This window comes from Giraffa tippelskirchi, chromosome 2 (assembly GCF_054371585.1).
Source record: "Giraffa tippelskirchi isolate mGirTip1 chromosome 2, T2T-mGirTip1v1.2.pri, whole genome shotgun sequence".
Lineage (NCBI taxonomy): Eukaryota > Metazoa > Chordata > Mammalia > Artiodactyla > Giraffidae > Giraffa > Giraffa tippelskirchi.
The window spans coordinates 72385577-72410211 of NC_137276.1; the positions used below are offsets into that span (position 1 = coordinate 72385577).

Here is a 24635-nt window from a genome sequence, read left to right on the forward strand (position 1 = left end):
AGAGGGAGTTGAAAGGCCATTTTTCTCATAAGATTTCCTTGCCTTCTCTGGGTGAGGAACCCTTCCCCTCTGTTCTCAGGGCATCTTGTACATATACCTGATGTGACACTATCAACAGTGTGACTTTGGGCAAGTCATTCACCTTCATGTGCCTTTTTGCTTTTCTATAATGCAATAGTAATAGGGACTACCTTGTGAGCATTCAATGAGCTAAGCCATGTAACAATGCTAGGCACATGGTACATAGTCCATAAATATAAGCTACTATTACTGCCCAATAATATGTTCACCGACTTTCCACTTGCTATCTGTATGTTGGTCGTTCAGTTAGGACAAAACTGTGCAAACTTTTGCTCTGTTCTCCAAAGTCTAGAATATCCTGTGAAACATAATAGGTGTTCAGTATATATTTACAGAAATTAATAAACTCTTTCCTTTAGTATACACAGCAAAGCAGGACTGAATCGTTTATATGCATATTCTAATATATGAATATGGCCTGGGTTGAGGCCAGGAAATGAGACAGTGGCTAAATACTAAAGAAATTGAAATTTACAAAGCACTAAAAAATAGTCTGATGGTTCTACGATTTACTTTCATGGCCTTAAAAAACTGCAGTGGCCATTTAGGATTAGAAAATTATAACAGCAGTAGCATTTTCTTTTGGTAGGTTGAACGTCATCATCACTGAGTTAAACATCAGTTCAGTTCAGTTCAGTTAAACATATTCATCAGCAATTTAAATTCTCCATTTGACACACAAAGGTATCTTTTAATCATAGTTTATTAAATCATAAAGTCAAAAAAGCAGTAACAAGTCTTCCTTCAGTAGCGGAAGTCTTAATGTCAAAATACATGCAAAAATGGCCGTATTTCCCAAAGTCATATTCATTTGGATTAGTGGTTGTTTTCCTAATGTTTGCTTCATCTCAGTTTTGTGGAGAGGATCTTCTCTCAACATATTTAAAATGTATTTGCTTCATTAAATTTTTCTCTTCATGGAATGTTTTTCTTATTGGTTGATCGCCAAAGATTTACCTTTTATGTTTTTCCTGTTCTTTTTTTTTTTTTTTTTAAGATTCCAGAGCAACATACTAAACTGTACTTTAAATACACACTGAGCTTTCCTCAGGGAAGAGGCACAAAAGAGGAGTTGGACAAATTCCAGTATTTTTTTAAAAACACATATACATATCAGCCACAGAGAAACAAGATTCACAAAGTGAAACACTTCCAAATATTGTTTGCTAGATATAGATAGCATCACAACAAATTGTGTGCCCATATTTGTCACTCAGAGAAAATCACTTCTAGAAAATACATTCTCTTCTCCACCCAAATGTTTAAACTTAATTAAGTAAAATTGTTTCCTGAGAGATTTAATCCTTAACAATCAAGACAACCTTTTCAGTAAACTGAAAGTTAGCTACTTTTACTAGTATGAGTCACGATCACCTAAAAACTGACAAATAGCCTATTCTCCCCTTAACTTAGAATCAATTTTACTTTCTTACTGACCAAATTGAGTCAACTTAATCAAATCATCCTAGAACTTGAGTCAGTTTAAGAGAAAAGGAGAAAAATAAAGTATGATTTGCATACAAGGAAAAAAAGCTGTCCGTTAAATACTTAAAGATGACACCTGCAAACTTTTTTATTCCACCACTACATTTAAGACTTGAGGTCTACAGTACTGGAAAAAAAAATTGCAATGCACCAAAAAGCTTCTAATGCATGAAACAGCTTAAAACATTGTTGCAAATAAAAGAAGCCTGCCATGTCATCTTAACTTTAGAAAGATTAAGGAAAGCCTATGTTCTTTTTTGTGTAGAACAGAATTGAGAGATAAAACGTCTTTTGTTTTTTAAAGCCACTAAGTTTTGGGGGTGGTTTGTTATGCAGCAATAGATAACTGGAAGCAGAAAGCAACTCCAGGTGGCCTTGGTGGCAGTGAGCACAGACTGGAAGTCAAGGGAGAATCATTTCTGCCTGGTGCATGGCTGGGGGGCACTGGTGGGCATAAGACGACACAGAGGAAGGCAGCATCAGTTGGAGCCAGAGGATTGCAGGGTGCAGTTAGTGGCTCTGACTATATGTGTAGCATCCTGTGCCCTTAAATGTGCCCAGAGATGGAAGTGAGGAGCTGAGGTCTTACCTAAACGAGATGGGTTAGGGTTAGTAATCTGTTAGACTCGGGGATCAAACTGTTAAAGTGACCTTACTTTAGGTCCACGAGTTGGTGGACAGCATTATTTACAACAGCCAAAATACAGGATAAATGTTTATGAGCCATAACAAAAGATCAAATCTTGCCATATGTGACAGCATAGATGGACCTTGAAGGCATTATGCTAAGTAATGACAAAGACAAACACCATATGATTTCACTCCTGTCAAATATAAAAAACAAAAAACCAAAATAAACAAATATATGAAATTAAAAAAAAATGTAGATACTGAGCACAGTGTAGAGGTTACCAGAGGCGAAGAAAGGGGAGGGAGAAATGGCTAAAACAGGTCAACCATATGATGGAAATTAAATTTCTGGTGGTGAGCATGTTGTAGCATAGACAGAAAAAGAAATATAATGATGGAAACATGAAACATGAAAGGTCGTTAATCAACGCTACTTCAATTAAAAACTGTTTTTAGTAGAAATGATTTATATTTTGTCTGATAATCCAAACATCTTTCTGTACTATTAGTAGAGAGAGTGACAGAAAAAGTATACAAAAATGAAATCTTAAAATACATGAAATTTAATGTAAAAACCCTAAATTACATTTTGCTTAAATTTAACAGACAATAACACTGAAGGGACAAATAAAATTTTAACTCAGAAATGTTGGGGCCTACACTAATCCTTTAGGAACAGGATTAGGAAAGGCTAGCATTTCAACCCTATGAAAGGTTGCTATGAAAGATTAAATCTGCCTGGATGCTTCCTTCTCACCCTCTCCAGATTTTCATTATCTATTTTTCTTAAAGTCCATCGGGTCACAAAGAGTAAGACACGACTGAGTGACTGAGCATGAATACCTTTTTTTAAAAACCAAGATGTATACCATATTCTAATATATGACATTAATGCTGTGGAAACTTTTAAAGGCATGGAATGATTTTGATATGAGTTTCACTAAAAATAAACAAAGCTCCATACTGACAAATCTTACAAATGATCTTTTTAAGGCAGCATTGATGTGCATGCTGAGGCAAATGTGCAATTTAGTCAAGCTGACAAATGTGATATTTTGCTGTTTGCTAGACTTCATTCACATACTAACTGGAAATATGAAATGCATTTCCAAGTTGAATTTCTTGAAGCACGACAGACAATGCTGTAATAAAACCCAGATATTCCTGCCACTGCATTCCTTTCCTCTAATACTTCTGTAACTCAATCTGAAAAGACCAGCTTTGGAAAGATTACTTCTTTATAGGCCACTAATGTTGCTTATTGCTTAGCTGCAGATATTTTCTAGGTACTCAGATTTCTTGTGTCAAAATCATCAAATCACTGAAAACTAAACTAAGGATATTTTACAATTTTTGTTTCCTTGCTCTAAAATGGCAATGGTATTCCATGCTAGCAAAACATAAGACTCCGACTGACAAAACAATAATAGAACAAGAGTCTGGTTAGGAGCAAAAGGAATAAATAGTCACTTATTTAAGAGCTCATTTGCAGACTAACATGCTTTTTTTTTTTTAATCTCAGTTTCCAAACCTTTTCTTGTTTATATTAGAAGTTCCATTTTGTCTCATGAATTTCCAGTCTTTTAAAAATGAATTATTTTATTGAAGTATAATTGATTTGTAATTTGTTAATTTCTACTGTACAGCAAAGTGATTCACTTAAACATGTAATTCTTTTTCATATTCTCTTCCATGAGGGTTTATCACAGGATAGTGAATACAGTTCCCTGTGCTATACAGCAGAACCTTGTTGCTTTCCAGTCATCTTTAATAAGAAACATTCCAAAATTATTCACTTCCTTTATTCCACCAGTATGCACTTGGGCTTTGGGCAGTACTCTTTTTCTTGTACAAGCTGATTGGTGATTCATTTTCTAATCTCCTCTTCTTAAACCATTCTTACGAAATCCTCCAAGATTCCTCAAAGAGGCTAACATTCTTCACATTTAAAAAAAGTGTAAAACTAGTTGGCAATCCTATTGATGTTTCTGGGTGACTACTGGGGTAGTGCATGAATATGGATAATTTCTACAGTTAAATCTAGTAGATTTATTTACTTTGCATTTTCAAACTAGAAATCTCCACATAATCTGCATATCTACAAGCTAATGTCTCATAATTGTGTTTCTGAGGTGCTGTGAGGCTCTGAATGTCCTCCTCTATTGACCACGTGCGCACAGCACACGGAATGACAAAGGAGCAAGGGGACAGCCTAACAAGCCAGATAAATCCTGGCCATCAGTGGGTGACAGATGTCTCAGCCAGATCATAACCACAGCAATGCTGACCGCATGGAAAACATACAACTCTATTTAATATTTTCCATTTCTCCCCTCTTCTATAAATGATGCTCAGGATGCATAAGGAATCAGAGCTATACAATGATAAAAAATGTTAATATTACATGTTAGCTCCCATAGATAAGTTCAAACCAACTCCATATTCTAGGACTATTGTCTCTGCTTTGTAATAGTGGAGAATGACTCTAAAACATGTAACCAAAAGCTGTATTATTCTCGTGTAGGGATTAGGGAACTTCAAGCAATGCAACATTTTTTGACCAGATAAACTATCAAAACAGAGAAGTAACATCATTAAGAACACAAAGCAGTAGCTGTTAAGAAAATTATTCTACATTTTGACATTAATACTCTTAGGTCTATCTTAATCTGGAAGTAGTTATGTGAAGCCATATTGATTGGCACTTTTTTTTTTTAGACACCAAATTACTTTTTATAGCCATATACCATATATCAAATACCAAGTGGACAGACAAGAAAAATACTGTTATCTGAAAACAGTGGTGGGGGGGAACCTCTTAAGTGACCATCTATGCACCTACTATTAGAAGCTCAAAAATCCTTTGAATATATAAGGAACTTGACATCTTCATTGGACTCATACCAGTTTTGAGGGGGGGGGGGAGGACTAGAGACAGCCTGCCTGGAAATTTCATAGAGGTTCTGTCCTTTTGTTCACATATTCTTCATGACAGGTGCAGCTCCCTCCCTCCCTCCATCTGGGGCCTGGCTTAGCACTAAAACTGGCCTGAACACCAGCCAGAAGCATATGGGCTGGGACAGGGGCAGTATCTCCTTTCTGTTGGTATCTGCTCTGCGTTGTCTTTAGCTTGTCTCTTTAGTTACTATAGATACCTTGATCCTGACTCGCTGTAAGTATTATACTATTATTTTTATTTATTTATTTTTTGGGGCTGTGCCATGCAGCTTGCGGGATCTTAGTTCCTGGACCAGGAACTGAACTTGAGTCCTCGGCAGTGAAAGGGTGGAGTCCTAAACACTGGACCACCAGGGAATTCCCTTAAGCATTTTAAAAAACATAATAGTTGTTATAAAGAAAATATATGATGTATAGCTCTAAGTTAGGAGCATAATGAAGTCAATCAGTCATCCAGCTTCAAAGTAGAATACCACCAACACAACTGTCCCAGAGTCCCTTTCTCTCAGGTTACTGAGTTAACCGCTATCCTAAAATTTGTGTTTATTATTCTCTTTTTTGAAAAATAGATTTGCCATATATGTATATATCTCTATATATTGTTTTGTTTTGGGCTTCCCAGGTGGTGCTAGTGGTAAAGAAACAGCCTGCCAATGCAGAAACTCTGGTTAGATCCCTGGGTTGGGAAGATTCCCTGGAGACAGGCATGGCAACCCACTCCAGTATTCTTGCCTGGAGAATCCCCATGAACTGGCGAGAAGGAGCCTGGCAGGCAACAGTCCATACAGCCACAAAGAGTCAGACATGATTGAAGCTACTCAGCACAGCACATGCTAGACACTTTAAAATGGTATCACACTAAAAGCAAACATATCTGGCTCCCCCACCCCAAAACACACTTTAGTTTTCCAAATATTCATCCATATTGATGCCTGTAAGTAGTATCTCATTCAGTTTTATTGTTGAGTAATATTCCATTATGTAAACAGACCAAGATTTATTTACCCATTCTCAGGTCCATGTAAATTAGTATTCTTGGTAGGTTTTTTAAAAACTGTATTTATTTGGTTCGCCGGGTCTTAGCTGTGACATGATTAACACAAAATTTTTTAGTTGTGGCATTTGGAAACAAGTTTCCAGACCAGGAATTAAACCTGGGTCCCCTGCATTGGGAGTGTGAAGTCTTGGCCACTGGACCACCAGGGAAGTCCCTTTGGTATATTGTTGCTTTAAGAACTTTCCTATAAATATCCTTGCAAATGTCTCCTGGTTTCCATGCCAAATACTACCTGCTGCTGCTGCTGCTGCTAAGTTGCTTCAGTCGTGTCCGACTCTGTGCGACCCCATAGACGGCAGCCCACCAGGGTCCGCCATCCCTGGGATTCTCTAGGCAAGAACACGAGTGGATTGCCATTTCCTTCTCCAATGCATGAAAGTGAAAAGTGAAAGTGAAACACTACCTAGTTGTGGAATTTCTGGTTATACGGTATGATTAATACTATGAGTTAGGGCCAAACCCCTTTCCAAAACTGTTGAGGCATCTTACTTTCTTACTGGCATCACAAATAAAAGATCCCGTTGCTCTATCCATCCTTGCCAACACCTGGTATTTTCAGACTTCTTAATTTTTGCAAGCTAGAAAGCATGAAATGGAATTTCAATGTGGTCTTAATTTACATTTCTTTGAAAACTAATGAGTTTTGTATGTTGTTTTCCCAGTCTTGTTGCTATTGGTTCAATTGTACATCTTTCTTTTAGACTATTTTCTTATTGATTTTAAAGAATTCCTATACCATCGCAATATCATACTTTGTGTTATATATTTTACGAAACCGTCTGCAATTTTAGCCCATGTTGGGCCATAATCTAGTCCTGGCTTCTTCCATCACACCCTCCTTCCCTGGCCTCATGCTACTGAGATATTAAAAAAATAGAAATATTAGTTTCTAAACTGAGTTTTTAAAATTCTATATCCTGAGAAGTATATTTAATATAATTAGGTGTTTTTTTCCCCACACAGATTAGCAAAGACAAATTTATTGCCAATGCAGTGAAAATTCAGCTACCATTGCTGAGAATGTAAAATCAGTCTTTACATTGGTGGTGAGGGAGGTGATGCAAGAGTGTAAGGGTGGTGATGCAAGAGTAAATTATTTGACAAAAGTCACTGAAATTATTATATGTAAATCCTATCCCAATAATGCTGATGTGAAATTGTAAAAATAACAGATGGAAATTATATTTCAGGGAGGTGGGATAGCATGTTGGTAAAGGTCTGGTTCTAGAGCCAGATTGCCACTTAGCTCTGCCTCTTAGTATGTTATCACCTCGGGCAAGTTATTTCACGTCCTTAACCCTCACATTTCTCAAAGGCAAAATGAGGATAACAGCAGCACCTATATTGTTACGTCATAAATGTTTTACTTTTCACATCTCAGCAAGTAATCCGCTGATAATTTATTTTTGAGTTTGCTGTGAAGTAAGGCTGTAGTCTTACTTGTACAGGAGGCAGTGATCAAGATCATCCCTAAGAAAAAGAAATACAAAAAGGCAAAATGATTGTCTGAGGAGGCCTTACAAATAGCTGAGAAAAGAAGAGAAGCTAAACACAAAGGAGAAAAGGAAAGATATACCCATCTGAATGCAGAGTTGCAAAGAATAGCAAGGAGAGATAAGAAAGCCTTCCTCAGTGATCAATGCAAAGAGATAGAGGAAAACAGTAGAATGGGAGAGACTAGAAATCTCTTCAAGGAAACTAGAGACACCAAGGGAACATTTCATGCAAAGATGGGCACAATAAAGGACATAAACGGTATGGACCTAACAGAAGCAGAAGATATTAAGAAGACAAGGCAAGAATACACACAAGATCTATACAAAAAAGATCTTCATGACCCAGATAACCACGATGGTGTCATCACTCACTTAGAGCCATACATCCTGGAATGCAAAGTCAACTGGGCCTTAGGAAGCACCACTAAGAACAAAGCTAGCGGAGGTGATGAAATTCCAGTTGAGCTATTTCAAATCCTAAAAGATGATGCTGTGAAAGTGCTGGACTCAATATGCCAGCAAATTAGGAAAACTCAACAGTGGCCACAGGACTGGAAAAGGTCAGTTTTCATTCCAATCCCAAAGAAAGGCAATGTCAAAGAATGCTCAAACTACCGCACAACTGCACTCATCTCATACGCTAGCAAAGTAATGCTCAAAATTCTCCAAGCCAGGCTTCAACAGTACGTGAACCGTGAACTTCCAGATGTTCAAGTTGGATTTAGAAAAGGCAGAGGAACCAGAGATCAAATTGCCAACATTCGTTGGATCATCAAAAAAGCAGGAGAGTTCCAGAAAAACATCTATTTCTGCTTTATTGACTATACCAAAGCCTTTGACTCTGTGGATCACAACAAACCATGGAATATTCTAAAAGAGATGGGAATACCAGACCACCTGACCTGCCTCCTGATAAATCTGTATGCAGGTCAAGAGCAACAGATAGAACCGGACATGGAACAATAGACTGGTTCCAAATCGGGAAAGGAGTACATCAAGGCTGTATATTGTCACCCTGCTTATTTAACTTATATGCAGGGTACATCATGTGAAATGTCGGGCTGGAAGAAGCACAAGCTGGAATCAAGATTTCTGGGAGAAACATCAATAACCTCAGATATGCAGATGACACCATCGTTAGGGCAGAAAGTGAAGAGGAACTAAAGGGCCTCTTGACGAAACTGAAAGAGGAGAGTGAAAAAGCTGGCTTAAAACTCAACTTTCAGAAAACTAAGATCATGGCATCCGGTTCCATCACTTCATGGCAAACAGATGGGGACACAATGGAAACTGTAACAGACTTTATTTTCTTGGGCTCCAAAATCACTGCAGCCATGAAATTAAAAGACGCTTGCTCCTTGGAAGAAAAGTTATGATGCACCTGGACAACATATTAAAAAGCAGACATATTACTTTCCAACAACGGTCTGGATAGTCAAAGCTATGGTTTTTCCAGTAGTCATGTATGATGTGAGACTTGGACTAGAAAGAAAGCCGAGCGTCGAAGAATTGATGCTTTTGAACTGTGGTGCTAGAGAAGACTCTCGAGAGTCCCTTGGACAGCAAGGAGATCCAACCAGTCCATCCTAAAGGAAATCTGAATATTCATTGGAAGGACTGATGCTGAAGCTGAAACTCCAATACTTTGGTCACCTGATGTGAAGAGCTGATTCATGTGAAAAGACCCTGATGCTAGGAAAGATTGAAGGCAGGAGAAGGGGACGACAGAGGATGAGATGGTTGGATGGCATCACTGACTCAGTGGACATGAGTTTGAGTAAACTCTGGGAGTTGATGATGGACAGGGAAGCCTGGCATGCTGCAGTCCGTGGGTTAGCAAAGAGATGGACACAACTGAGCAACTGAACTGAAGGCTGTAGTGACATTCTCCTTTTTCCTGAGATAACCAAGTTGTTACAACATTAATTATCCTTCCTTGTCCCCTGATTTTGAATACTACTTCTGTCATATCAGATTTCCTTATATGCCTAGGTTAGTTTCTGGGGTCTTGCTTGTGTTTCCTCAAATGTACCGTCAAGCAATGCACCAATACTACAGTGTCCCAATTACTACAACATTATAATAAATCTTGAAATGTAATAAAACAAGTTTTCCTTCCTTGTTTTTTGTTGCTGTCTTACAGATTCCTGAGATTCTGTTCTTCCCCATGAACTACGGATTAGTTTATCAAGTTCCATGAAAGCAAAAACAACAAATTCTTTCTGGAATTTCAGGGAATTCTATTTTGGAAGAATTAATAACCATCAACTAATATTGATTCATTAATAAGAGCTATCCATTTATTTAGATCCTTTATCTTTCAACCACATTTTATAACTTCATAGGTTTTTTCCATTGTTAGTCTGTTTTAACATAAAAATAGAATCTTTTTACATTTATTATCTTTATCTATATATTTGAACCCATTTCTACTATCTTTTTTTGCCCATGTGTCTCTCACTCCCTGTCCTCTTTATTTTGGTCTTTTATAATCCTCTAGCTTCCTTTTTCTCTGTTGGTTTGGAGACTATAGATATTTATAGCCTTTTAAATTACTGTATCTCTGCACATGACAGAGACCGTTCCATTTTCTCCTTACCACTATTGAGAGAGAAAGGAAAAGGATTAAAACCAGACAAAAAGGTGAGAAAAATATAAAAGTGAGGACAAGAAACAGTGACGACATACTTTGAAGTTGGGGAGCCAAACTGAATTTTTCAAAGGAAGAAGCTGACTGCTGTCCTTCCTCATACAGTTCCTCCTCTCACCACAGTTTAGATTTGTTGTTGTTCAGTCACTAAGTCATGTCCAACTCTTTGTGACCCCATGGACTGCAGCATAACAGGTCCTCTGTCCTTCACTATCTCCCAGAGCTTGCTCAAATTCATGTCCATTGAGTCAGTGAAGCTATTTAACCATCTCATCCTCTGCTGCCCTCTTCTCCTTCACATATTTCAATAGGCAGTGTCACTTTTAGCTTATAGGTTATATCATGTTCAGCATTTTCTTTGTACTTCTCGGTCATTCAAGGTAAGCTAGGTCTCTTTTTATTAGAACTATTACTCTTAGTATGGCTTACCACCTATGTTTAAGTGATCTTTGTTTCAGATGAGTTATTTCAGTTAAAGCACAGTCAGATTTGTCACCAGCAAGCATTTAAGGTAACTTGGGTATAGAGTTACTAGAAGTCAGCATATTTCATTTCTTTAAAAAAAATTATTTAATTTTGAGATATACTTGATGGAATATATTAAGCAGGTTTCAGGTGTACAACATAATGGTTCACAGTTTTTAAAGGTTATACTACATTTATAGTTATTATAAAATGTTGATTATATACTCTGTGTGGTACAATATATTCTTGTAGTTTATACATAATAGTTTGTATCTCTTAATCCCCTACGCCTAGGCAGTACACTTCTTAAACTCAGAAGATCAACTGAAATAAAGTAGAATTTGTATCATATTTATTTACCATATAAAACAATACAAGAGGTGGAATTTATAAGTTCCTAAAAATATTTAATCATAATGACAATGCATAAACTTTATGGGGGAGAAAAAGTTTATTTCTAATTTGTACATCTGAAACTTTTACTTGGCAAGGAAAAGGCCAGATATCCTGTCAGAATATCTTTATACAGAGCTTTCAGACTGCTTTTCTCATAGTTTTATTTAACACTTTACTATTTTTAGATTGTTTAAGATTTATACACTAGCAAAGCTCTTCTATATGGACCAAGAGGTATATCCTTAAAGAAAAGTTTGTCCTATACATTTATGATCTATTAAACACCTTAAAACCATTATCACTTATACTGGCAAAATTAGCTTAGGTATACAAAGTAAAAACTGAAAGGCCCATATTTCAGAAAATCAGAAATAGAAACGAAGGTTGATGAAAATTAATGATTAAAAAATACAATGTAAATAAACAAACATCAAATGAACAACTGGAAAGTTTGTTCAGCAATAGTGAGGTGGGTCAGTGTTCCCACAGAAAGCAAAGACCAAGGCATAAAGCAGTGGAAGAACTGATCTCAGGTGTAATGAGAACCAGTAGTCAAATATTCCTAAGTTTGTTCTCTTCTATTCCCATATTCTTTAAGTCAACACTTAAGGAAACCTACTGTCCATTTTTTTTGTGGGCCTCCCAAATGTTAAAGAAATAAAATCAGTTTATCCACTTATCAATGTTTTATAGTTCTCAGTGTATAAGTCTTTCATCTCCTTGGTCAGGTTTATTCCTAGGTATTTTAGTATTTGGTGCAATTTTAAAGGTTTTTTTTTTTTTAACATTCCCTTTCGGATATTTCATTGTTAGTGTAAAGAAAAGCAAACCAACTTCTGAATGTTAATCTTGTATCCTGCTGTTTTGCTGAATTCATTTACCTAGTAGGTTTTGTGTGGAATTCTTCAATATATAGTATCATGTCATCTGCATATAGGGACAATTTTACTTCATCCCTTCCAATTTGGAAATCTTTCAATGTCTTTTCTTTGTCTAATTGCTGTGGCTAGGACTACCAATAATTTGTTGAATATAAGTGATGAGAGTGGGCATCCTTGTGGGCTTTTAGTGGGAAGGGTTTCTTCTTTTCACCATTGAGTGTTACACTGACTTTGGGTTTGTCATAAATGGCTTTTATTATGTTGAGATATGTTCCCTCTTTACCCACTTTGGTAAGAGTTTTTTGTCGTTTTTTTTTTTTTTTACCATGAATGGATGTTGAATTTTGTCAGATACTTTTTCTGCAACTATTGAGATGATCCTGTGGTTTTTGACTGCTGTTAATGTGGTATATTACACTGATTTGCATATACTGAACCATCCTTATGAATTTGGGATTAATCCCACTTGGTCATAGTGTATGATCTTTTTTATGTATTGTTGGATTCAGTTTGCCAATATTCTGTTGAGAACTTTTGAATCTATATTTATCAAGCGTATTGGTTTGTAATTTTCTTTTTTCTTTTTGGTGTTCTTTGGTTTTGGTACCAGCACAATGGTGTCTCCATAGACTAAAGTCAGTTTGTCCACTTTATAGTTTTGGCTAGGAGCCCTTAAGATTGGTGATTACAGTTTGATAATGAAAAAGTGTCATGTTAGCAGAAGCTTTAGCATGTAACTTATTCAGTCCTGTATATAATCACGCTGTTTTGTAAATGCCAAATAATGCTGCTTATTAATTAGTCTTTGTATTGTTGTAATACAAGGTTAATGTGTGTGTATGCTTAGTCGCTCAGTCATGTCCAACTCTTTGTGACTCCATGGACTACAGTCCTTGGAATTCTCTAGGCCAGAATGCTGGAGTGGGTAGCCTTTCCCTCCACCAGGGGATCTTCCCAACCCAGGTCTCCTGCATTGCAGCCGGATTCTTTACCAGCTGAGCCACCAGGGAAGCCCAATAAGTTAATGTGTTCATTTAAATATCTAAGTAGTTTTATTAAATACAAAATGCTTCACAGTGATTAATCTATGATTCTCTGTAGGAAGCATACAAGTAATATAATCAAGATCTGTAACTAGCTTTCTACTCTTCCTTTCATGCTTCCAGTGACGGAGAACAACATACTGTTCTCTTGAGACTGTCCGTCTTAATGTTGAACACCACCAGGTGTCAAAGTTTTCCCTTACATTGAATAAAATTATCTTCCCTATAACATTGACCTATTGCTCTAGCCTTGCATTTCACAGTTAAAATAGAAAAATCAGTATTCCTTCTCTCATGTGACAACTCCAATTATGTGTAGACAGCTATTTTGTTAGATTTCTTCCCCCTACTTTTCTAATCCAATCCCTCAAATTATTCCTTGCCATATACTAGTTTTCCTGTTTTTATAAAAGAGATTGTTATGGGTTGAATTGTGTCTCCCTTAAAAGATATGGTGACTTTATCTGGAGACAGGGTGTTTGCAGAGTAATCTAGTTAAAATGAGGTAATTAGGGTGGGCTCTAATCCTATATGACTTGTATCCTTATAAAAATGGGAAATTTGGACACAGAAACAGGCACAAAAGGAGAATGCCAGGTGAAGATGAAAGCAGAGATCAGGGTGGAAGCTAGAAGAGAGACATGCAACAAATTCTTCCTCAGCCTGCAGAAGGAAGAACCCTGTTGACACAATGATTTTCTGTTGTTTAAGCTACCCAGTTTGGTGGTACTTGGCTGTAAAAGCCCTAGCAAACTATATATAATACATTACTCAGAAATCTGACATAAAAGGTTAAGGAAATTTTCCACAGCCGAATGCCTGGGTTTATATATGGGTGAGAATAATTCTTTCAAAAAATGGTAAAATGGGCACATTATTTGAAAATATTAATGCTCTCTGCAATGAAATATTTGAATACATTCTGAAATTAAATTCTGAATTACTGGCCAGCACAAGTCTATTGGGTTTAGATTTTTCTTATGACTTTTGTTTTCATGATTTTTCTTTTTTTATGTAGCTCCGCTTTTGCAGAGTTGATGAGACTGTTAATAGTAAAGAAAGCAACATGCTGGTAACCCTTGACTCTGCATTCAAATCCTAATATGCTAACAACTTCAAGGCCAGGAAAACTGGAATTTGTAAACCACATTTCATTTGTAAATTTAGAAAATAAGGACTATGAGAGTTGATATGCAGAATAAGAGATTACAAAAATTATTTTCAAAGTGTGCTGCGCCAACAATTGTCATCAATTTGGGGAAATCCTCTGTACATTCTGAATAGAAATTAATTTTGAAATAGTATTAAAAATATGAGAATGATCAGCAACAGTATTTTATCTAGAAAATTCTTAAAAGATATCCCAAGATGCTTTATGAATTCCATATCATTATCGCTTATAATTTCTCCCACAGAAGCAGGAAATAGTAAACAACAAAGCCATTTTCAGATGGAGATGCTGAGGGCATTGTATCTTGTAGAGCATCACTCCAATAGAAGCAGGCAACATCTGGAGATATTTTTGGCTGTTGTATCTGTGGGAGGTGCTACTGGCATCTTGTGAATAGAGGCCAGGGATGCTGCTAAACCTACAATGCACGGGACAGCCTCCTACAAGAAAGAACTATCCAGTCCAAAATTTCAATAGTGCTAGCTTAAGAAACTCCGACATATTTAAAGGATCTTCCAATGAAATAAGGAGAAGGAAATGGCAACCCACTCCAGTTTTCTTGCCTGGAGAATCCCATGGATGGAGAAGCCTGGTAGGCTACAGTCCACGGGGTCGCAGAGTGGGACATGACTGAGCGACTTCACTTTCACTTTCCAATAAAATAAAAAATACTTTGAATATCAATATGAAGAGCTATATAATATTTTAACATTAGCTAGTCTGATCTTTACTTATAATAATCTCTAGCCATTGTTTAATAATTCCACTCCAATTGCAACCGTTGTCTCTGACCACAGTATCTTAGTAGGACAATTCACCTGAATTTTAGTTATAGTGGCTTTTGTTAATTCCAACATGCCCAAAGCTTCAGTAATAGGGATAATTGTACTTAAACTATTAACAGACAGTTTTGTAAACATAAAGACACTTATAACAATTTTTATCTTTAACTTGTCATTTAACTTCAACGAAAGTGGCAGTTTAAGGCAAATGCATGACCAATGACAGAAATAAGCTCATGTTCCTCTAACAGAGACTCAGCAGTAATCTTCTCCATGTGATGACCAAAACAGTAATATCATATTTAAGATATTTAAGTTACCCATTTATACTATTATTATTGTAATATACTGTTTATTTGGGCTTCCCTGGTGGCTCAAATGGTAAAGAATCTGTCTGCAATGTGGGAGACCTGGGTTCGAGCCCCGGGTTGGGAAGATCCTTCGGAAGAGGGCCTGGCAACCCATTCCAATAGTCTTGCCTGGAGAATCCCCATGGACGGAGGAGCCTGGTGGAATATAGTTCATGAGGTCACAAAGAGTCGGACACGACTGAACGACTAAGCACACATACTGTTTATTTAAACATTTAAATCTATACTGAAAAAAGAGAATATAAAAATCTCTGTGCTAAAATTATTTTTAAAAATCCAGTGTAGGTCCAGTGGTTAAGACACCGTGTTTCCAATGCAGGGGGTGCAGATTCGATCCCTGGTTGGAGAACTAAGATCCCAAATGCCACGTGGCAGGGACAAATTAAAAAAAAAAAAAAAAAAATCCAGTGGAAAAAGAAATAGCTAACATAGCAGCAGTGACAAAAAGTGGACAAAAGCAAATTGTTTCTGAAATGAAGGCTAACAAAGGAATCTTGTTGGAAGTTTTGGCCTGCGCGATGAAAACAAGACCCAAACATTTAGGATGTGTTTTCTGTCTTAATTAAAGAAGACGGCAAAAATGACCCATTGCATGCAGGACATTCACAGAAGATTACACGTTTACGATTTTTAACTTTTCCAATTTCTTTGAAAATATCACTGCTCCTATTTTCCTTATTTCTCATTACCTAAAAGCAGTAAGTATTCTATTCTTAGACATCATTCAGGAACATTTACGCTATTTACATGATGAGCTCATCAAAACTGGTAAATAAAGTTGTTATTAAAATCTACCTTAACTTAATTGAAAGAAATTATTTTAGCCATTGGAATTCCTTGGTAGCTCAGTGGTAAAGAAGCTGCCTGTAATGCAGGACATGTGGGTCAGGAAGATACCCTAGAGAAGGAAATGGCAACCTACGCCAGTATTCTTGCCTGGGAAATCCCATGGACAGAGGAGCCTGGAGGGCTACGGTCCATAGGATTGCAAAAGAGTTGGACATAACTTAGCAACTAAACAACAACAGTCATTTTAGCTATTATTGAGATTTTACCAAAAGGAAGAAAAATCACTAGTAAATTGTGACTGCCCTCCAAGTTCCCAATGATTTAAAAATTACTCAAGATGTTTTTCATTAACCCTGTCATAATCTTAACAAATATACATACAAAGGGTAGAAGCAGGTTGCTTTTATAATAATATACTTCAGGAATGAAACGGGCTTGGACTAGAGTAATGTTAAGTAAAGGTGATTAGAACTGGGTGAATGCTGGATAGATCTGAAGACGGAGTTACCGAGATTTATTGCAGTATTTAATGTAAAGAACAATAGAAAAAGAAGAATCAAGGATGATGCCAAGTTTTTTGGCCTGAACTAATGAAGCGCTGAGTTGTCAATAATTGAGCTGGGGCAGGCTGCCAAAGTCAGATCAAAAAGGCAATTCAGGGATTCAGTTGTGGACAGCCTAAGTTCAAGATGACTTCTATCAGGTTGGCCAAAAAGTTTGTTTGGGTTTTTCTGTAATGTCTTACAGAACAAACTTTTTGGCCAACCCGACAGATGTGTCCATGCAGACTCAAGCAGTTAAAAATACATATGATCATGAGTTTAGCAGACATCTAGGTTGAAGGTGTAAATTAACGAGAGCCCTAATAGGAGTGTAGATAGAAAAGAAAAAGGCTGAGCCTCTGGACACATCAATTTTAATAATTCAGGGCATGTGGAGGAATGTGGCAAGGGAGACTAAGTAGGGAGTGGCCAGTGAGTTTAAGAAGAAAACAATGCAAGCAAGGTTTCTGGGAATCCAAGTGAAGGAAGTATTTCAAGGAGAGAAAGAGCAATTGTATCAAAAGCTGCTGATAAGTCAGAAGAGGACTGACACTTTTGGCCATGTGGAGGCTACTGCCAACCTATGGAAAGGTAATTTTAGTGGAGGAGTGATGGCAGAGCCTAATTGGTACGGGTTCAAGAGTGACCCAGAGGATGAGTGGTGAAGGTGTATGTAGACTGTTCTTTTGAGGAGTTTTTTGCTTTAATGAGAGGAAGAGAAATAGGTAAATGAGATGTAAAGTAGAGCAGACTGAGAGAGGGGTTTTTTTTTTTTTAAGATGGGAGCAATAATAGCATGTTTGCATGCTGACAAGAAAGATAAAGTGGAGAGGGAAAATGGATGATGTTGGAAGCAACTGCTGGAGTATGGTTTTTAAGGTATGTAATTTAGACTCTAAAGATACTCACTAAATACAATGGAAGAGGACCAATTAAAGAAAGAGAACTGAGGTTTTACTACTACTGCCAGATAATGAAATTACAGTAAAAGGAAAATTAAAATGTGTTAAGATGTAAAAAGGGAAATGCAGATTTATGGAATTTAAAGGGAAGTCTCTAAATTTATCTAAAAGTTCTATATGAGAAAATATTGCTAATTAAATATTTGGAGTAAATATTTTATATTTAGAAGTGAAAAAAATCACAAAATAAAAAATGAACAAGTTGAACTATAAACTGCATTAAAACTATAAACTCTGGATAACTTAAAATATCTAAAGAGAAGTATAGTTAGATTTAGAAACACACTTGCATCAAATAGGACTTAAAGTTAATTTATTACGTAAGGAGTTCAGACAAACAAGTAAATTATTAATATTAAGTAGCCAAGAGATTAATGGGTAAACTGCATAGATTATTTGTATATGACATAATTAATAAATATTAGGACAAATATTAATGCTAATAAGAAAATGCAAAAGAAAACAATGTTATATTCATTAGGAAAACATAAAACAAATTAAACCTTCCCAATCTGGCTACACTGAAATAGAGACAGTACTCATACCTTGTTGGTGGTAAAGTATTAATATTTTTCTGGACAGCAATTTGGAAATTGACATCAAAGGTCACAAAAATATTCATAACCTTTGACTCAGAAATACTCCTCTTGGATATTTATCCTAAGGAAAACACTTAAAAAGTATATATAAATGATGTCCAATTCAGGATTATAATTACATTATAGCATTACCTATGATAATGAAATACTAGAAATGATCTAAAAGGAAAATTAAAAGATCAAAGAATGGCTATGAAAATTACGAATAGTGGCCTGAGCAAATGGAAGATATAAAATAAGATTTCAGAGCAATGTAGGTGATGCTTATCATATAACAATAAATGGCAGTGTAAAAATTACTTATACTATACTGTTAATTACCACTATGTAACCTACATAGAAAGATAAAGAAAAATGTAAACTGAAAATGGTTTAAATGTTCAGTACGCTGAGACTGTAGGTGAATATGTTCTTCCTTGTTCTGATAATAACTACTAACATTACTGAATACTTACTATCTACCTAATGGAGGAGAATGAACATTATGTATGTGAACACATTTAATCCAATGGGGTAGGCAGCAGCCAATACTAAATGGCACAGCTGATATTTGAATCAGTCTGTGTTCAGTCCTGATCATAAAGACCAGTTATGCTGTAGACACAAAACAGAAAAATGGGATTTCCCTCAACCTCTAAGAATCATGTTTTATAAGGTTATGGATATAGAAAGATAAAGAAAAATGTAAACTGAAAATGGTTTAAATGTTCAGTACGCTGAGACTGTAGGTGAATATGTTCTTCCTTGTTCTGATAATAACTACTAACATTACTGAATACTTACTATCTACCTAATGGAGGAGAATGAACATTATGTATGTGAACACATTTAATCCAATGGGGTAGGCAGCAGCCAATACTAAATGGCACAGCTGATATTTGAATCAGTCTGTGTTCAGTCCTGATCATAAAGACCAGTTATGCTGTAGACACAAAACAGAAAAATGGGATTTCCCTCAACCTCTAAGAATCATGTTTTATAAGGTTATGGATATCACATATTATATTACATATAATATCATTTGGTAGTCTCAGATTACTATCCCTTAATAATTGCTAACTAACCTTTCAATTTTGCCTGTAAAAATAAAGCAAGCTAATTTTAAACAGACTGGAAACAAATGAAAATCCTTACAGCATCACAGAATGCTACAGCTATACAAAACAGTTTGGAGATTACCAGATCCTTCTACCTCTACAGAGTAAGAAAGAGAGGTCTATAATCAGTGAGAACTGACTAAAGGTCATGCATCGGGTTAATACAACCAAAGCTAGTTCTCAACTCCAGGTTTCCAATGATAACATTAATGACGATGACAGTCCAATGATATTTCTTGCTACACCATTTAACTTCTCTCCCTCATAAAAACAAAAAACCTATCTATATACTAAGTTTTAAGTGCACAGCAAATGTCAGGCACATTTGGTGTGTTTTAGTTAAACTAAATATTGACAACAGTTTTAAGCACTAAATATTATAATCATTTTTAAGATGATGAAACACAGATTTAGTATGTTGCCCAGGTCCATTAACTGGCATCCAGGGCTGATTACCAAGTCAGTGCTCTTCCTAGTAAGAGTCTGCCACTGGGCTAGGGAGAAAGTGTTCCTGCACTCAGGGAGCTGAGGTTAAAAAGGGTCCTTGTGTTCCTTGTTCATTTTGCCCAAGGTTCACATGGAGAGAAGTGTCTGATCTTTCTTTAGGCTCAGGAGTAGCTGGCTGTTTCACAGGATTAGAAAGAATGTAGTAAATTCTATCTGCGAGTGTGAAAAGGTTTCCAAGTTTGTATAAACCCTGGGGTTGATCCTTCATGTTCTTACTCTTACGTGTGATCAAGGGAGTAGAAAACGTTCAGTGCTTAGAGAAAGAGAAACTGAGGAGCAGAGGGACAAAACATAATGATGCTCATATTCCCTGGCAAGTGTGCTTTTTAATATGCTAACAGTTCAAGGGCTCAAGAGATAAACTTCCTGACACTTGATAAATACATTCTCCTGACCTTTTCTCCCTCACTATTATCTCCCTTTCTTTTGCCTTGCATTTTAAATTCTGTAAATTCTAGCACTGCAAGCTTTAATCTTCTCTCCAGTTAGGCAACTCCTTAAGGGGACTCCCATCTTCAGAGTCTCACCATTCACAACCATCTCACCTAAGGCACAGAATCTTCTAAAGCAAATCCACGGCTGCCTAATAATAGCTATTACTTCTCTGTGAATATTCCTTGAAAACTGGCCCCAGCCTACCTTTCCAGCTTTCTCTCTCCCCAGTCTCTAAATCCTCAGTAACTAATCTGGGCTTTCCCTTCTCTGTTCTTTGGCTCACAGTGACCTGTTTATCTGGAATCCTCTTCTTTTTCATCTTCAGCAGTCTAAAGTCAGTTCGTCTTTGAAGGCCCATCTCAAATGTCATCCCCCTTGCCTTTTCTGATTCTCCAACCAGATACAATTCTTTCCTTGTCTAGACCCTATAGCTCTGGGTATAACTCTTAGAAGACTTCACCCTGTACTGCAGGTATCTGGTATTGCAACTGGCAGTTCCATTAAGATTGGTCATACATTATTAACCCTTGTGTTCTAGATAGCACATAGAAGACATTCATACTCATAGTTAATGATCAAAAACAAAAATCTGACTGTGATGAATGCAAATTAAATGAGTGCTTCACAATTTTCTGTCAGTTAAAGAAGTGGTTAAAGGAACCCCGAGAATCAAAAAAATACAAACAAAACAACGTGACAATGTCTTAACTGGATACTTGATATTCCAGGCACTGACACAACAATTGATAGACATCTACTAGTTCAGGAAAGTTATGTCTGTGTTATGAAAACATAAACTCAAAAGAAGGCCTCAAAAGGCAAAAAAAACCAAAACCAAAACTAAAAAACAAAACCTTAAGACATCTGTGGTATTATTTCTTGATTTTTAGTTTTGTACAGACGAACATGGGACCCTCTGAAGCTTTAAAACTAAAAACTATACCGAGGAAGGAAAAAACTGCTTTCAGACAATCAAATGACACATCTTGAATGCTACTGTAAACCAAGTTAAACAGGGCTACTGAGCGATTGATTCACTCTCAAAGAAAAAATAAAACAAACCCAAAACAAAACAAACCAAAACACCAAACAACAGAAAAATTAGCTAATTCTGATTGAGAAATAAATGAGCAATCTGGCAATGTTCTTTTTCCACATTATAAAGCTAATCGGAGAAGCCTGCCACCTGAAAACATTTCAGAAAGGGACAGAGATAATACTCCTACAGAGATCATGATTAATGAATCCATGGGCCCCTGGCTATAACTACGTCACTGTTGTTTACTTCGTGACTTTCGTGTTCCAGGTAGGGGTTAAGTCAAGAAGGATTGGAGGAAATCAGTTTAAATTGTAGTCCAACCTTTACAGAGTAAACCCCACAACTCAACTAATTTTTTTCTTGTGGGCCTGTAACACTTAGTGGTAAAAGCACAATGAAATGAATGGATAATCTGAACAAAGGCAACAGGCACCTGCAACCTCTCAATCCCTTTGCAAATATTTCCATTACGACAGGGCCAAATTCTGGGATCCGTTCGACGAGGCGAGTGTCACCATTCAGTAATGAGCTCCTTTCTCGATAAGCTGTAAATCTCGGGGCAACTGAGTCCCTTCCTAGGGATCTGAGCTGGGAGCGGTCTCGGATTTTTAGACAAATCTCTCCTCCTACCACACGTGACCGAGAGGCAATCAGCCGCCCTGGGAGACCCGCAACGCACGATACAAAGGCTCGGCGCCGCCACGGCATCCTCAGGAGGATTGCCGAGCCTCCGGCGCTGAGCTTCTGCGGAGCCTGCGCAGGGCGCCGCCGCGAGGCGCGCCGCTCCCGGGCCCGCAGGGCGGTGCCGCGCAGCGCGGGTAGAGGGAGCAGGGAGCGCGCGCCGCCTGCCCTGCGCGCCTGCCCACCCAGCGCCGCGGGAGCAGGGCCGACGAGCCGCACGCAGTCCGGCCGCACCGCAGCAGCCGGGCCCTCGGCCGACGCAGGGAGCCCCGCAGCGACGTGGACCAGGGTGAGGAGGCCGAGGGCTCCCAGACCCCGAGCAGGCCCGAGGCCGGGCCGGCCCACGCCGCCCAGGCCCGGGCCTTGCCTTCTCCTCCCGGCCCCTGCCGCCACCCCCGCCTCCCGGGCCTCGCGTGGGGGCGGAGGGGCGCCGTGAACGACACTTACACCACGGCTCTGGAGATGATCCAGGACACCATCTTCCCGGGGGCTTGGGCCCCACCTCGGGGGCGGGTGGCTGCCGCGGGTGGCGGGCCAGGCGGCCAACGGCAGGCCGCGCGCCCTCCGGCTCCTCGCCCTCCCCGGGGCCGCGCTGACGCCCTCGGGAGCCGGGCCCGGTGTCTGCGCGCGGCGGCCGGAGCTGCGCGGCGGTCGGGCCCCCCCACCCTTCCCCGCCCGCCGGCGGAGCCGCCGCGGAGCCAGCCGGCCCCGCCCCTACGCTCCGCTGATAGGCGGCGGCGGCGCGTTGGCCGAGGCCAAGTCTGGGCTGCCCGGCTCCGGGGGCTGGGCTGCCGGGACCCCTGCCCGCGCCGGACGGCCTTGCGGCCTGGATCCTTGGCTCTAGCCTCCTTGTTCTGGCTCTTTTCGTCCAGAACGTCCACCAGGCGTAGAGGGGAGAGGGTGGTGAGAGGCTCAGGAAGGGGGCTTGGGGGTGAGGGTTGTTAGTATCTGTGTGAAAAACAAAATAGTAGTAGTGGAAACTCTGTGTCTGGCAGAATCCTTTCGGACCAGGCCCTAGATTCTGGAGAGGAGAAATTTTGAGGTGTATTTAGCTACATCCGGTGTTGTCGCTGTTCACTGAGGCCCTGGACATCAAAGTACCGCATTTGCAGGCAGAGGTCGGGAGAATCGTTGCACAGGCCTGTCAGGAGTCTCCTGGTTGGTGATGCAATGCAGGGAGGGGCAGAGGAGGAAAGCCTTGGATTTCAAGTTCGCAGTAGTGAGTGTGTAGATACCACTGTTCTGGGCCTCTTACGACATCTTCCCATCACAACATCCGCAAAGCCTGTATTACAAACACACCTCTGACCTGCCAGATATTCAGAGTAAAAGTTGGGCTTAGGATTCCTGACCTGTCTTGCTATTTATAGCTGTCTATTTTTTGGGAAGTTGGGTTACTGCTCGCACCTTGCAGGTCTTGCAAGTATCTTAATTTCAGGGGGCAGAATTTAAACTGATATTTTTGGTGGCAATACCGAATCGAGGAAGTGATCTTGAAATTTCATTCTCATCTTTTTTTTTTTTTTCCCCTGTAAAGACGGTAATAAAAGATAATTCTAGTATTCGGATGGTACGAAGAATAAAGGATGAAACGTGGGCTTCAAGCCTTTAATTAAAAGTTCTAGGAAATATAATAGTTTATTTTGTGACCATACTGTAATTTATTCTTTTTGTTCCTCGGTTTCCCTGTAGTAAAAAGAGGTCAGTAATACTGCAGTTTACCTCTTGCCTTCCAGGGGTGACATGAAGTATGCTAAATACATTTTATAAAATTCTACCACTTGTTTGAGAGAAAATCAAAAACGAATAGGAGATTATCTTGAGTTCTTTTAAGGTCCCAGGTTCAGTACATTGGTAATGTTTTTGTTATGCAAGGAATGAAATTGGAAACTCCTTTTTACTCTTGGGTAGGCTTTTTATTCTTGGGTCGCAAAGAGTTGGACAGGGCTGAGAGACTGAACTGAGGCTCTTTTTGCTTACTTATGCATTTTAAGAACGTATATATTAATTTCAGGAATCTCATGAATGAAATTTGCATTTGTCTGGAATCATTTTTGGCCATTATTCAGCATTATTTGGAAATCAGGTGTGCCACATAAACACCAGTTTTCTAAAAAGTTCTCTTGCCCAATAAAACTCAGTATTTGAATGGCATTCAGATTCCTCCATGAACTGATCCTGAAATGTTTTTACAGCATTAATTTTTCCTGCCCTTCCAGTCTCTGATGTATTTTTTCCTTACCTTTCTTCTCTGAACCAACCTATATTTTCATGCTCTGTGCCTATGCCTGGACTTCACTTTTTCTTTAATGATTTGAGTCCTGTTCTCTACCTGTCAAGAGTCTTTCAGTGTCCTATGCCATAAAGATGTCCTGATTTTCATAGTTATTCATAATTTTCTCCAGGCCCCCATAATTAATTACTTGAATTTCTATTTAATGCCTGTCATTTTGCTTTATATTGTGGTTATGTTTTACCTAGGTCTGACCTACTGAATGATAAAATGTTTAAGCACAGG

At 38.4% G+C, this 24635-nt stretch overlaps 2 protein-coding genes and 1 long non-coding RNA gene across 10 annotated transcripts in view; 2 read left to right on the forward strand and 1 right to left on the reverse strand.

The window, feature by feature from the left end:
* The window catches only part of REEP3 (receptor accessory protein 3), a 101867-nt gene extending 79125 nt beyond the window's left edge, over positions 1–22742 (reverse strand). For both annotated transcript variants that reach the window (XM_081568986.1, XM_081568985.1), the window contains exon 1: positions 22565–22742. In XM_081568986.1, coding sequence (XP_081425112.1) covers positions 22565–22596 — 32 coding nt within the window. In that variant the 5' untranslated portion in view covers positions 22597–22742. The remainder of the gene's footprint in view (positions 1–22564) is intronic.
* On the forward strand, positions 17371–21250 carry LOC145537950 (uncharacterized). The gene is made up of 2 exons (XR_014076527.1): positions 17371–18758; positions 19087–21250. It is a non-coding gene; the product is annotated as an uncharacterized LOC145537950 (long non-coding RNA).
* Positions 22233–24635, forward strand: part of JMJD1C (jumonji domain containing 1C) — a 296047-nt gene continuing 293644 nt past the window's right edge. For all 7 annotated transcript variants that reach the window (XM_081568966.1, XM_081568963.1, XM_081568969.1 and 4 more), the window contains exon 1: positions 22233–22406. The gene's annotated coding sequence lies outside the window, so the exon portion shown is untranslated. The remainder of the gene's footprint in view (positions 22407–24635) is intronic.